The following is a 15,655-nucleotide window of genomic DNA, read 5'->3' as shown; positions in this document are numbered from 1 at the left end:
AAAAGTTGAATTCAAGGGAGAAATAAATGACTGTTCATCTCTGATAAATAATTAGGTGAGACTCGAACATAAATACTACTCTTCTACTCATTCTAATTACTCAAGTGTCAGCTACTCTATGTTGATTTGGAGTTGGAGGGACGTTGGGGAGATTGGTGAATAGCACACATATTACCACACAGCAAAAAACACACACACACACACACACACACACACACACACACACACGCATGCACATGCTCAAGGTGGGTTTAGTTTCAATTGACATTTCAATACACCATTTACAAACCAAGAATATATGCTAATCTTATCAATAAAATCATAAAATACCATAAAAATAGCAATGTAAGTCTTCCTGACTACTGTCAAGTGACTGGAAGCTGCTGAAAATGAGTGTGTTGGATAGTTACCATGAGTCATGTACCAGACAGGTCCTTAAATTGAAAATTTTCACAAGTGAGTGATTGTTTTACAAAAATTTTAATGTGAACAGCACACCAATGTAGTAAGTTACATCACCTTTTACTAGGTTATCCTTCCCTCACTCTCTCTCTTCAGAGGTTGAGCACAAACTTTAATATTTGTACACACTTACGTTAAATGTTTTCATAATGCCAATACAGCCTGACCTTTAAACATATTATTAAATAAATAATTTAGAAGTCAACAAATTATGTGACTGTTAGCAGTATTTGAAAATCTTTTCATATTTTTGAAACAGTCACGGTTTATTAATAGTCAATATGGCTTCTAATTTCTCTCACTTCTGTTGCACGCAGACAGTGACCTGCTGAGCTTGAAGCATGTATTAACACTAGCCAACATTTCATTTACAAACAATGCCTTGGGCAATGACAATCATGTCCTATTTCCCTATTGATATCCCTACAGGAGTGCTACTAGTGTTTGTTTTCTTTGTATGTATGAAAATGACTAGTATACAATAGTTCACCCACTTAGACAACATTTTTATAAGCTACCAGTATATCCTCAACAAACGCCTGGAATGTCCCAATTGTATTCTTATTATGATTATTATTTCTTTCCTTTCTCAGACGTTATGTCTGGTTAAAAATGGAAAGTGACGCGGACCTTGATCAAGCGTGACTTCCTTTTAACTGTACGGTATATGTTACATTGCATTTAGGAACTTTCGGGTAATTGAACATGTATCAATAATTACAGATTTCTGTAGTTGTATCTATAAGTTTGGATGTAACTGTATTTTGTTGATTTACTGGTGGATATTGTGTGGTATGACGCCTGTAGTTGATAGTATAATTGGTATAATGTCAACTTTATCCTGATGCCACATGTCCTTGACTTCCTCAGCCAGTTGGATGTATTTTTCAATTTTTTTCTCCTGTTATCTTCTGTATATTTGTTGTATTGGGTATGGACATTTCGATTAGTTGTGTTGATTTCTTCTTTTTATTGGTGAGTATGATGTCAGGTTTGTTATGTGGTGTTGTTTTATCTGTTATAATGGTTCTGTTCCAGTATAAGTTGTATTCATCATTCTCCAGTACATTTTGTGGTGCATACTTGTATGTGGGAACGTGCTGTTTTATTAGTTTATGTTGTATGGCAAGTTGTTGCTGAATTATTTTTGCTACATTATCATGTCTTCTGGGGTATTCTGTATTTGCTAGTATTGTACATCCACTTGTGATGTGATCTACTGTTTCTATTTGTTGTTTGCAAAGTCTGCATTTATCTGTTGTGGTATTGGGATCTTTAATAATATGCTTGCTGTAATATCTGGTGTTTATTGTTTGATCCTGTATTGCAATCATGAATCCTTCCCCCTCACTGTATATATTGCCTTTTCTTAGTCATGTGTTGAATGTGTCTTGATCGATGTGTGACTGTGTTAGATGATACGGGTGTTTACCATGTAGTGTTTTCTTTTTCCAATTTACTTTGTTCGTATCTGTAGATGTTATGTGATCTAAAGGGTTGCAGACGTGGTTATGAAATTGCAATAGTGTAGCCGATGTATTTATATGAGTGATTGATTTGTGTATTTCACTAGTTTCTGCTTGTTCTATAAATACACTCCTGGAAATGGAAAAAAGAACACATTGACACCGGTGTGTCAGACCCACCATACTTGCTCCGGACACTGCGAGAGGGCTGTACAAGCAATGATCACACGCACGGCACAGCGGACACACCAGGAACCGCGGTGTTGGCCGTCGAATGGCGCTAGCTGCGCAGCATTTGTGCACCGCCGCCGTCAGTGTCAGCCAGTTTGCCGTGGCATACGGAGCTCCATCGCAGTCTTTAACACTGGTAGCATGCCGCGACAGCGTGGACGTGAACCGTATGTGCAGTTGACAGACTTTGAGCGAGGGCGTATAGTGGGCATGCGGGAGGCCGGGTGGACGTACCGCCGAATTGCTCAACACGTGGGGCGTGAGGTCTCCACAGTACATCGATGTTGTCGCCAGTGGTCGGCGGAAGGTGCACGTGCCCGTCGACCTGGGACCGGACAACAGCGACGCACGGATGCACGCCAAGACCGTAGGATCCTACGCAGTGCCGTAGGGGACCGCACCGCCACTTCCCAGCAAATTAGGAACACTGTTGCTCCTGGGGTGTCGGTGAGGACCATTCGCAACCGTCTCCATGAAGCTGGGCTACGGTCCCGCACACCGTTAGGCCGTCTTCTGCTCACGCCCCAACATCGTGCAGCCCGCCTCCAGTGGTGTCGCGACAGGCGTGAATGGAGGGACGAATGGAGACGTGTCGTCTTCAGCGATGAGAGTCGCTTCTGCCTTGGTGCCAATGATGGTCGTATGCGTGTTTGGCGCCGTGCAGGTGAGCGCCACAATCAGGACTGCATACGACCGAGGCACACAGGGCCAACATCCGGCATCATGGTGTGGGGAGCGATCTCCTACACTGACCGTACACCACTGGTGATCGTCGAGGGGACACTGAATAGTGCACGGTACATCCAAACCGTCATCGAACCCATCGTTCTACCATTCCTAGACCGGCTTGGGAACTTGCTGTTCCAACAGGACAATGCACGTCCGCATGTATCCCGTGCCACCCAACGTGCTCTAGAAGGTGTAAGTCAACTACCCTGGCCAGCAAGATCTCCGGATCTGTCCCCCATTGAGCATGTTTGGGACTGGATGAAGCGTCGTCTCACGCGGTCTGCACGTCCAGCACGAACGCTGGTCCAACTGAGGCGCCAGGTGGAAATGGCATGGCAAGCCGATCCACAGGACTACATCCAGCATCTCTACGATCGTCTCCATGGGAGAATAGCAGCCTGCATTGCTGCGAAAGGTGGATATACACTGTACTAGTGCCGACATTGTGCATGCTCTTTTGCCTGTGTCTATGTGCCTGTGGTTCTGTCAATGTGATCATGTGATGTATCTGACCCCAGGAATGTGTCAATAAAGTTTCCCCTTCCTGGGACAATGAATTCACGGTGTTCTTATTTCAATTTCCAGGAGTGTAATTTTCTTAAATTGTCTACCCGTCCATAATGTAGGTTTTTTATGTTGATAAATCCACTTCCTCCTTCCTTTCTGCTTAATGTGAATCTTTCTGTTGCTGAATGTATGTGATGTATTCTATATTTGTGGCATTGTGATCGTGTAAGTGTATTGAGTGCTTCTAGATCTGTGTTACTCCATTCATTACTCTGAATGAGTAGGTCAGTATTGGTATAGCATAAGTATTTATAGCTTTTGTCTTGTTTCTTGCTATCAATTCTGTTTTCAGTATTTTTGTTAGTCTTTGTCTATATTTTTCTTTTAGTTCTTCTTTAATATTTATATTATCTATTCCTATTTTTGTCTGTATCCTAGATATTTATAGGCATCTGTTTTTTCCATCGCTTCTATGTAGTCGCTGAGGTTCTCCAATATGTAATCTTCTTGTTTATTATTATTATTATTATTATTATTATTATTTGTGCTGTGATCCAAAAAATTACAATTTATCAGATAATAACAGAAGATGTGCTTTTTATTGGATAGCATGTGATATTGATAAATAATATCTGTTAGATAAAGTCAAAAATTCCTGCGAGTATGCTGTAGCAAACTGACTTCCGTAGTACACATTACACTGCTTATAAGTGAGAACCTCCTATGTTCCCATTTTTCCTAATAAGAAAGTAGCATCCATAATGATGAACAGAAGGCCGTGAGGTAGTGGTAGCAGAACTGTGGCTAATAGTCCAGGAGGTAGTTCTTGTCTTGAATGCGGAGGCTGTTAGTGTGTAGGGTTGGGCACCCTTTTGGTAGGGTCAAGGGGAATCTTAAAATTTATGGATTTTAGGAAGAGTGTTAAGCAGGAAGAGGTACAGAGAAATTAACTGTCATAGACTAAATGAAGCACTGTGTGTAAACTTCATGGGGGCCAACTGGTGCAAATGGAGTTGAAATACATACATAAACAAATTAAAAATCTCCGTTCAGCATATTTTGCCTTTACAAGTATTTATTATTGTACTGACCTAAAGACAAGATGTTAGTTTTATTTCACATACACTCCTGGAAATGGAAAAAAAGAACACATTGACACCGGTGTGTCAGACCCATCATACTTGCTCCGGACACTGCGAGAGGGCTGTACAAGCAATGATCACACGCACGGCACAGCGGACACACCAGGAACCGCGGTGATGGCCGTTGAATGGCGCTAGCTGCGCAGCATTTGTGCACCGCCGCCGTCAGTGTCAGCCAGTTTGCCGTGGCATACGGAGCTCCATCGCAGTCTTTAACACTGGTAGCATGCCGCGACAGCGTGGACGTGAACCGTATGTGCAGTTGACGGACTTTGAGCGAGGGCGTATAGTGGGCATGCGGGAGGCCGGGTGGACGTACCGCCGAATTGCTCAACACGTGGGGCGTGAGGTCTCCACAGTACATCGATGTTGTCGTCAGTGGTCGGCGGAAGGTGCACGTGCCCGTCGACCTGGGACCGGACCGCAGCGACGCACGGATGCACGCCAAGACCGTAGGATCCTACGCAGTGCCGTAGGGGACCGCACCGCCACTTCGCAGCAAATTAGGGACACTGTTGCTCCTGGGGTATCGGCGAGGACCATTCGCAACCGTCTCCATGAAGCTGGGCTCCGGTCCCGCACACCGTTAGGCCGTCTTCCGCTCACGCCCCAACATCGTGCAGCCCGCCTCCAGTGGTGTCGCGACAGGCGTGAATGGAGGGACGAATGGAGACGTGTCGTCTTCAGCGATGAGAGTCGCTTCTGCCTTGGTGCCAATGATGGTCGTATGCGTGTTTGGCGCCGTGCAGGTGAGCGCCACAATCAGGACTGCATACGACCGAGGCACACAGGGCCAACACCCGGCATCATGGTGTGGGGAGCGATCTCCTACACTGGCCGTACACCACTGGTGATCGTCGAGGGGACACTGAATAGTGCACGGTACATCCAAACCGTCATCGAACCCATCGTTCTACCATTCCTAGACCGGCAAGGGAACTTGCTGTTCCAACAGGACAATGCACGTCCGCATGTATCCCGTGCCACCCAACGTGCTCTAGAAGGTGTAAGTCAACTACCCTGGCCAGCAAGATCTCCGGATCTGTCCCCCATTGAGCATGTTTGGGACTGGATGAAGCGTCGTCTCACGCGGTCTGCACGTCCAGCACGAACGCTGGTGCAACTGAGGCGCCAGGTGGAAATGGCATGGCAAGCCGTTCCACAGGACTACATCCAGCATCTCTACGATCGTCTCCATGGGAGAATAGCAGCCTGCATTGCTGCGAAAGGTGGATATACACTGTACTAGTGCCGACATTGTGCATGCTCTGTTGCCTGTGTCTATGTGCCTGTGGTTCTGTCAGTGTGATCATGTGATGTATCTGACCCCAGGAATGTGTCAATAAAGTTTCCCCTTCCTGGGACAATGAATTCACGGTGTTCTTATTTCAATTTCCAGGAGTGTATTATCATTCACTGTTATTGAATTTAAATACCTTCTGGAGTCAGTGGACCCAAAGCAAATGGAATACTTTTCAGAGGAATGTTGTGTAATGTAGATAACTGCATATCTTATGAAGACCATTTTAATGATCTTGGAATTACACATTATGTTTATTGTTTTCCATGGATCCCTTGGAGAGGAGTCTCTGGGAATTTTTCCAGTTCCTTCCCACTGCATTTACTTTTTAATTGTTTCTGTTGTTGTTGAAAGATATCAGTTTTGACTGAACTGTTGATTTGCACAATAACAACACAAGGTAGAGAAAGATTTTCATGCAGACTTTTACTCTCCTTCAAGGGCTAAGAGTGGAGCTATTAACTCTGGTGCAAACATATTTAACAAACTCCCATCTAACATTAACCGCAAGGATCTGGGACTCCCTAATAATTCAAAACAAAATTAAAAGCACATTCTATTAGCTACTTCCACAAATTATATGCTTTCTTGACTTGTGGGTGAAAACCTGATGAATAAATTTATGAATGAAACAAAGTTGGTTTTCCATATTAACAAGATTCAGAGATGGTGTCCAACAGTGGTGACAATTCTACATGAAGAAATTAAGTTGATCATTACTGCAGAAATGGAGTCTTTGCCTGCAGGCAGAAAGATGAAGTCAGCATTGGCCTCTAATCTGCAAAGGATGTGTAATACTGGATGGATGGAAGGAAGTGATAGAGGATGTAGAAGATGATCACAGATGAATGAGGGTTGAAACTGTGAATGGCAAGATTAATTATTAGGTTTAGAGTGGCAGTCACCAAGGAAATACATTGTGAGGAAATAGTTTCAACAGAGAGAGAGTTGGGTAAAAACAACAGATCTTCATCAAATCCAGTATGACTAAATCTGGATGTGAAGCTAAACATTCAATCTTCAGAGAAGAATGAAATTTCAGATTCCGAGAATTATACAAGTCTCCCTACTATGCTCAATGATCAAACAGACTCCTAAATCTACATTAATTCCTGTGCTTCATCTCTGATACCTATTCAATCTCCTGTCCCTGAGTCTCTGACTGTTGGATGGTGATTACAGGAAAGGTAGAAGAGTGTGACTGGCACTTCATCTCTGGATCAGATTGGCACAACTACACTATATCATCAGTGAAAACACTGAAATCAATTACAAAGTGTTGGCAAGCAAATATCTATCCACATAACTCTTAAAACACAACACATATTCCTGGTTTATACGAGGCAGTTCAAACTTTCTTACTGAAATGGAAAGTGTTGTGTAAGATCTTTCATACGGGAGGAACTCAAATGGGATGAATGATAAGTTGAAGGCATTAGGTATCTTGTTTGAGTTAAGTAGATATCTTATTTAATCTGACAAAACCATTAGGTCTTACAGATCACATTATTATTTTGCAGTAGTTGGAACATTGTGAAATTAAGGGAAGTGGCGGAACAATGAATAATTAAATATCTATAAAACACAAGGTTGTCCTAAAATGTCAAAAACAGGGAATAGATTTCAATTTAACTAAGGAGGGTGGACGGGGGAAGAGGATATCATGTCTCACAGGGTTCTGCTGTGCCCTTTGCTTTTCTTGATATATATGATGCAGTCAATTAAAAAAAAAATACTATTTGCTGATGACACAAGTGTCATGGGGAAAAATGTCTAATGTAATGTAAATGATTTAGCAAATAGTGTAAAGCAGAACATTAGCTCGTGGCTTACAGGAAACATTTGTTTTGTAAATAAAAACCACCTTTCCTTGTTGCAGTGTGTTTTATTTGTTCCAGACATGTTTCACCTTTTAAGGCATCTTTAGTGGAATAGTTATTTGAGTTTTTGGCTGACATCTACATTTCCTCTCATCGTATCTCAACGCGTCTGGAACAAATAAAATACACTGCAGCAAGAAAAGGTGGATTTTATTTGCAAAACAAATATTTCAATCCTTGCTGCAGATGATGACCATGTTAACAAATTTGTTATAGGAAACAGATTGACACTCAACTGCCAAAAAATAACTGCATACCGTTTCTTACACAGAACTCTAAAAAAAGTGAAGTTTTATTGCCAAAAGTTGATTAAATAATCAGTGGTCTTTTATTTTTCTTAATTCTCAGAACTGGAGATAAGTGAAAGCTCAGTTAGAAGTATCATAAGCACAACTCTGTGCAGAAAATAAAAGCTGCTGACCTCTCTATAAAAACAATTCTGACCTCCAGGATGAAGCGGACAAAGAACTGGTAATGGTGAGAATTACAGACCAAGCCAAGAAGATATGTCAACAGACAAGAATATCGGACAATCACCAGTTCAGCACCTTGCATGCCAGAAGTAAGACACTGATTGCTACTTGCAATTAGTGGCTCTAGTAGAGCTGCCTACAAGGATGACAGATTTGCTGCTCCATTACACTCACTCAGGGCAACCCACCCTGACAGAATCAGCTGACAACAGCAGCAAGAACTATTTCATTGTCTCTAGAGCAAACAAGAAAGTTTCTGTCTATTGCATATTTCACTCTATTATATCCTCTAGTACTGGGACAGCTCTGAGCATTTACAAAGAATATGCTTATTGCAAAAATGGGCACACAGAAAGGAAACTTCATTCAAGTGGTTGTTTAAGCAACTTCAGGCAAACAGATGGAGGTGTTGTTACCTATGACAACGAAAACTATCAGCTCTTGACAGACTATTTTAAAGTGCCACTAAACTGTGAAGAGCCTTGGGAATGACTGAATGCTCAGAAACAAATTCACATTATATTCCAAAGCATCATCAAGCGTCAGTGATATCAGGCAAGTAATCAAGGGGCTCTAGCGTAATACAGCACCAGGCAAAGAAAGTAATGTGGAAGATTGCATGGTAAGTCACAGCAGATGGAATACACTGGCCTACAGAAGAAATATGGAGAACTGAAAAGGTGTAAAAGATTGGAAATATGTACCCATTCCATAAAAAAGGCAATTGAATGGATTTGAACAACTACAGAGGGATCTCCTTACTTTCAGTTGCTTGTAAGATATTTTCTTGTTCTGCTGAGAACAGATGAACAGTCTGATCGAGTGATTGGAGAATATCAAGACAGATTCCAAAATGGCAGTTCATGCATCGAACAGGTGTTCTACTTCTCTGAGAACTAGAGGAATGAGTTCCAGAGCATAGTAGTAATTTATGTCAACTTCAAACAAGTATATGACTCAACTGATACACCAAACTTTACTTAGGGTTTTAGAGGAATCGAAAAGTGACAAAAGTGACAGATGACGGTCCATAAAACAAACACTGACAGACACCATCTCCAAAGTTGTTGTCCCCCCCCCCCCCCCCCCAAATCCCCCTCCTCACAATTCTCTTTACTGTCATCCTGGAGAAAGTAATGAAAAGCTAGGAAGGTCTGAAGTTGCAAGTAATAAGTGGAATACACCTTGGGAAGAACAGAAATCAGGTTTAGCTTTTGCCAATGACCTTGGTCTTTCATACCGAAACTGGAAGGATGCCCAAAGAATGCTGGAGAGTTTGCATGAAATTACTGGATAAATAGGTTTCAAAATCTCTTATCAGAAGATGAAATATATGGAACACAGACACCAAAAGGAGAAATACTTCGGGGTAAAATACAGGAAGATAAAAAGGTCAGACAAATTCAAATACTTAGAGTCGATCCAATACAATGGAATAATCAGAAAATTAAACCTTGCTTACAAACGAACATAGAAAGGTACAACAAATGATCTACATCCTACAAGGGCAAAATCAGGCATTATAATTCAGTTAAAAAACAAGGAGGATTCTACACTTCAGAGTGTCTAATTTTAAATAAAAAAGAGAAAGTTGGAAGGACTTGAAAAGAATAAATGAAGATTCTCAGATAATTTTATGAATCCAGAAAATTACTGATGGGACATGGAAGAATAAGAAAAAAAGGAGATCTCCACAAATCCATCAAAAAGATTACAGACACAACGCAAAAACAGCAGTTGAAATTTTATGGATCCTTAGTAAGACAGGGTGAAAACCGATTAGGCAAAAGACCTTCAATTACATCACACCATTAAAGTGCACCTCCAAGTGGGTAGAAGAGGACAAAAGATTTGTAGAAGAAACTGGCATTGCACTAGAGATGAACTAAACCAAAGAACAATTCAGAAACAAAGTCAACAGCATGAAATTATTTGAACAGAACCACTAAAATGGAAGTCTATACATTAAATTTTTGACAAGGAGAGAAAGTACTAAAATGAAGAGGTTCTGCAAAGAGAGGCTAAGAAGCCATAAGTTCTACATTACACAGTCAATAGTTGACTAAATTTGGGTGGGAGAACACAGATTCATTGACAAGGAAATTCACATTCATTCAGTGAACACTAGAACTGAAAATAATTGTGCGCATTCTACTGAAAGGTCACATTTTAATAGGTTTCCAGCAGAACTGAAAAAATTACATGATAAACCCCAGATGTTCAAATCTGCATTGAAAGATTTGCATTTGGCACATTCCTTCTATTCTACACAAGAGTTACTGCAGTATATTAGTTACTGTACATATTACTGTGAATTGTTTTGATGTCTTCTTAATTATTTAATGACTCATCCACAGCACCTTGGCTCACAGAAACTTGTTAAATTAGAATAAAAAGAAAAAAATTAAAATAAGAGCAAACTGCTGAACATACTGTTTGGTTCAGTAAGGGCACTCTTCAATTAGTCTATGATTACAAAATACAGCCGAGCACAGTGGTGCAGTGGTTAGCACACTGGGCTTGTATTTAGTAGGATGAAGGTTTGAATACCTGTCCAGCCATCCAGAGTTAAGTTTTCCATGATTTCCCTAAATTGGTCCAGGCAAATGCCAGAATGGTTCCTTTGAAAAGGGGACTGACAATATTGTTCCACATCATTTCATACACTGGTCCTGTGCTCAGTCTCTAATGATCAAGCTGCTGCTGGAATGTTAGACTTTAATCTTTCTTTCTTTCTTTCTCCCTTCCTTCCTTACAAACTAAGTTTTCTCAGGTTTTGATGTTGGATATTCAGACCAACTTCCTTCTCCAAAAGAGTTTCCTTTTGTTTTGAATTATTTGAAAAAATGAAAGGAAGGGGAAGACTTGAGAAAAATAATCATTCCAGCCACTGATTCACAGTAAACATGCAGAATACAGGTAAAATTTGATACATTGCTGGAACATAGGTGGGTGCCTACCTTTGAAGTATGACAATGGAGCAGTATCCTGTCATTTTCCAAACATTTGGAATATTTTCATATAACCCACATGTGAATGCACGATGTTTTTGAAACAATTGAGTAAGAAGGTAATGATTCTTGCGGATATAGGTTGATATTCTGTTTCATGACAAATGATTAAGCTCTTTTATAACGGTTTGAAGAACTAAATTTTGAGCTTTAGCAGAAAAAGGCTACAGATTTATTTTGTAGTTTTCAAGGGATTATAATGATTGTAAACAGTGATAAAAGAAATGCTTCACTTCTGTCACCATGTACCAAATTACATGCTTCAGAACCCTAGCTTCCATTATCAGGTACAATAAGGTGAAAAATTAAAATGGTCTCATAAATACATAACTAAGGTAGATCGCTAGTGACAACTTTTGAAATTTGACAACGAAATACATGAGGAAAAAAACATAATCCAAATGCCAGCAGTCTACATTTTTACACTTTCTAAATATCAGAAGTGAAGTACCGAACTAAATATGATAGTATGCTAAACAAACTCAAACTGACAGTCTGACATAACATAACATAACATGAAAAACCAGCCATATCAGCTGCAAAAGCCACTTGGGCACACAGAATGCATAAACTCTGGCCTGCCTATACACAGATTGTGTGTTTTCTCCCTGTGTTTCAACTTGAGGCTCCTAAAATTGTCAATGGTTAACTTTATTGGTTATGCATTTATTGGAATAGTTTAATTATTCAGCTTTCCATACCCGACGATGGAAGCTACCCTTCTGAAACTTACAATGTAGTGAATATACTGAATCACATTGCCAGAGGTTGCACATTGTTTTTATCGTGACTTATCCTCAGGCTGCCAAGGGTATCACCATTTCACCTTTTCATGATTAAGTTTAGCTAAACAGCACTACTCATTTTCACTTCACTAAATAATATCAAAAGTATGCAAAGTATGAGTAATATCTAAATTTTATACCTTGATGCTGAAGATAGAGTGGTGGTTTGAATTCTTCATTCTTTTGAAAGTATTCCAAAACCCAGCCAAATAGTTCAGGATGACTTCCATCAGCACTTGTTGGTCGATGAAAGTCTACTAGCTGACACCTGTGAAACGACAGAGAAACATATGATGGAGCACTAGCATGCCATTTTGTTCAACAGTCAACACTTTTGGAAACGCAATATTGTGAAAAGGCATTCGTCAATACTGGCCTAAAGCTGTATTTGTGACAGTCTTTTTGTTGTGCCTATCTGCGACTCAACATCTCTGCCTTCGTCAATACTGGCCAAAAGCTATATTTGCGACAGTCTTTTTGTTGTGCCTATCTGCAACTCAGCATCTCTGCTATATGGTGAGTGGCAACTTTCATTTTCACAATATTGTTACATTTCATCCTGGATTTTCCATTGTTTGACTTTTGGAAAAAGTTGGTGAACTGCTTTTCATGTTCTAATATTTGGTTACAATGGGATAAAGTGTTATTTTCATCATGGTCAGAATGTCTGCTATCAGCTGAAGGCTCAGCCACCAGTCAGAATTGAATCAATCATGCACATGTGTCACATTTCTGTCAATTGGGAATGGTGATGGACATCCACTGCAGAGTTCATCAGTAACTTCCTCTCAGTCCTCCTTGAATGACTTATGCCATTGGAGAACTTACGATTTGAACAAATAATCACTCCCAAAGGCTCCTTGAACTAACAGTAATATTTTGGCAGCAGACTTTACAAGTTTAATGCAAAATTTGCTACTTTAATGTTGCTCCTCAGAATGATCCCTCATTCCTTGGTATGTAACATCAATATGCAGTTCACGAGAACGCAGATCCTGACTCTCTGACACCTTGGAGGCAACTGAGACTGAGTGCATTTTGAAGTTAAGTGCCCCTACACCTATCCCAGCAATTTAGAATGTGCTGTGATATACATCACATCAGGAAAAAATTTGTCGCATTATTTCCGGGACCCACTTTGTATTCCTGCTGTTTCCGGTTGCTACTGATTGTAAGTAATCCTTTGACAATTTTTCATATGGCCTTAAATGTATTGGTGGATTCATGTATGTACCTATTATTCTGCAGCTGTTTAGCTTTATACATTTCTTTTCTTGGGATCTTCCTAAGTAACTTAAAGTAGATGTGGAAATTTGAATGTTTGGCAATACTGTTTCGCATGTATTGTGTCCTTACAGTCTTGCATGATACAATGATGCCTTTTGTTATTCAGCCATGATTTAGTTTTCCACCTGTGTGTTTTAATGTCACACACTTCAGTGGAAAGGAAACATTGAAATCCTTAACTACTTCAACAAGCAAGGCAGCTGTTTTTCTGCCGACATTATCTTGGCACAGTAGAGGGTTTTTGAGGATCTGGTTAATATTAAGGTCATTTGCATATCTTTTAACGACAAATTTGGTAGTACTGGAGGAGACTTTTGAGAGGCAAACTATTTTCCCAATGTGGTCAGAGCATCCATTAGGCCAAATCTATACGTCTGATACGGGAAAAAAAGAGTCAAAAATCAACAAATATAACATTAATGTTACTACTAGAATTTACCGTTACCCTTGTGGAGTCCTTTACTATGTGTCACACCCTGAAAGTGGCAAGAAAGTTTGATACTTCAACCATACTTGAAAATCAGTGGAAAAATGCTCATACTGGAGCACAAAAAAGGCGAATATGCTCCTTTTTATTAGAAAACTCTGACTAAAACTGGGGTACAAGCTGTCTCTCCTACCTCCCTTAGTACCCTCAAAAAATTTTCCAAACATTTTGGCATGTAAATATATTCACACTCTTTTTAACATACAACTCACCTCTCACTCCCACAAGATCCCCTAACTGTAACTCGGTCATGCCCACTAGTCCTTCGCTGTAACTCGCTCATAACCGTCCACTCCCACTTGCCCATTCTCACTCACCCATTCAGCCCAACTGAGGTCATTATCTCTTTGTGTCTTTCTTCCTTTCACTGTCTCCTGTCTCACAGCCACAATCTCCTTTTTTCTGTCCTCCTACTACTGTCTCCTCTCACTGTCACTGTCTGCCTCTTGCTCTCTCTTACTGCTACCACATCATTCATTCCTTCCTTCCCACTGCTGCTGTCTCTTCTCACTGTCACTATTTCTCTCTTTCTTGTTGTCGTCACAGACTCTGTCTCTCATTATCACTGGCTCTAACCTATTTCAACTTTCTCCTCCTCTTTTTTCTCTCCCAATGGCACTGTCTCCTTCTTTTTTCCCCCCTAACACTGTATGTTCCAGTTCCCTTGTGTCCTGCCCTTTCTCTTACACTGCAATCGTCTCCTTCACTCCTTCTATACCATAATCATTGTCTACTGTCTTACAGTATTTATTACTGTTCAATTTTGTCTCATCCTCACTACTATTGTGTCTCCTTCTCTCTCAGCATGAAACAGTGCAAATTTACTCACATGCCAAAATTATTGGGAAAATATTTTAAAGGTGCTGAGGAAGGTAAAATGAAGCAGCTGGTACACCACTTTTCAGAGTCTTTTAAGAATGAGCAATTCACCTTTTTCGGTCCTCTGATAGGAGCATTTTTCCACTGTTTCCCTTCTTTTTCCTGCCACAGCAGGTATGTCACACATATGAAAGAACTTTAAGGGTCAGCAAAATTTTAATAATTTACTTATGTGAAATTGAAGTAATGCAAAACTAATTTTACCTCTCAGCCCAGATTTTACATGCTGTCTAGGAGCCTGCAGCTCGGTTTTGGTATGAAAAAACTGGTAAAAAAACAAACCATTTTTGGAGGGGTTTTGTAAGGAACTGTCCATGAATTAATGGTGCCTCCATAAGCCCCACCACGGACATTATCAAATGCAAAAAGAACGAACTGATTTGGCTCCATTTGCCTAAGCAGGAGGAAGTGTGCAATATTCATAGTTTGAACCCGTACTACAGGACAGTGACACTACGATGATCCCTCTGTTGAGTGTAAAATGGTTCCTAGCCCAATGACTATCCAAAATTCTTGACCCTACATTTCCATCACCGACAGAACCAGAGGTATGAGCCCTGAAAGAATCCATTTTTATGCACGGGGTTTTGGAACATAGTGAACAATAAATGCAGAGAATAATCATATTAGTCAGTGTGATTTTTAATGCACAATGTTCAATCAGTGTGTGTGATTTCTAATGCACAATGTTCACTTTCTTGAAATTTAAATGATCAGTTTTGTTGATGATATTTAAATCCATGCATTCCTTGAGAAATATTAAGCAGCCTCCATCTCTTCTGTCTGATCTACAGCAACTGCTACAAACTTTTTAATTAAGAAATTTAAGTAGAGGCAGGGCATCAGTTCTGAGCCAGTACTCAGTGGAACACATTAAGTCTGTAGCATCTTTGTTATCACAAAGAAAGACCTCACCAACAATGGGTGAGAACATGATTAAAGAGGTAAATAGGGAACAAATAAAAGAACTTTATATTAAGTGGCAGTGATCAGATATGAAGGAGATCAGTCTTTAT

General features: G+C 40.3%; 1 protein-coding gene across 1 annotated transcript in view; it reads right to left on the bottom strand.

Annotated features, from left to right (window-relative positions):
• The window catches only part of LOC126162654 (zinc finger-containing ubiquitin peptidase 1-like), a 271,194-nt gene that overhangs the window by 104,623 nt on the left and 150,916 nt on the right, over positions 1-15,655 (bottom strand). Inside the window, exon 8 of the mRNA XM_049919292.1 lies at positions 12,127-12,254. Within this exon, the coding sequence (XP_049775249.1) occupies positions 12,127-12,254 (128 nt within the window). The remainder of the gene's footprint in view (positions 1-12,126; positions 12,255-15,655) is intronic.

The sequence above is a fragment of the Schistocerca cancellata genome, chromosome 2 (genome assembly GCF_023864275.1).
Source record: "Schistocerca cancellata isolate TAMUIC-IGC-003103 chromosome 2, iqSchCanc2.1, whole genome shotgun sequence".
Lineage (NCBI taxonomy): Eukaryota > Metazoa > Arthropoda > Insecta > Orthoptera > Acrididae > Schistocerca > Schistocerca cancellata.
The sequence above is the reverse complement of the archived record's forward strand: the minus strand, read 5'-3'. Positions and strand labels throughout refer to the sequence as shown.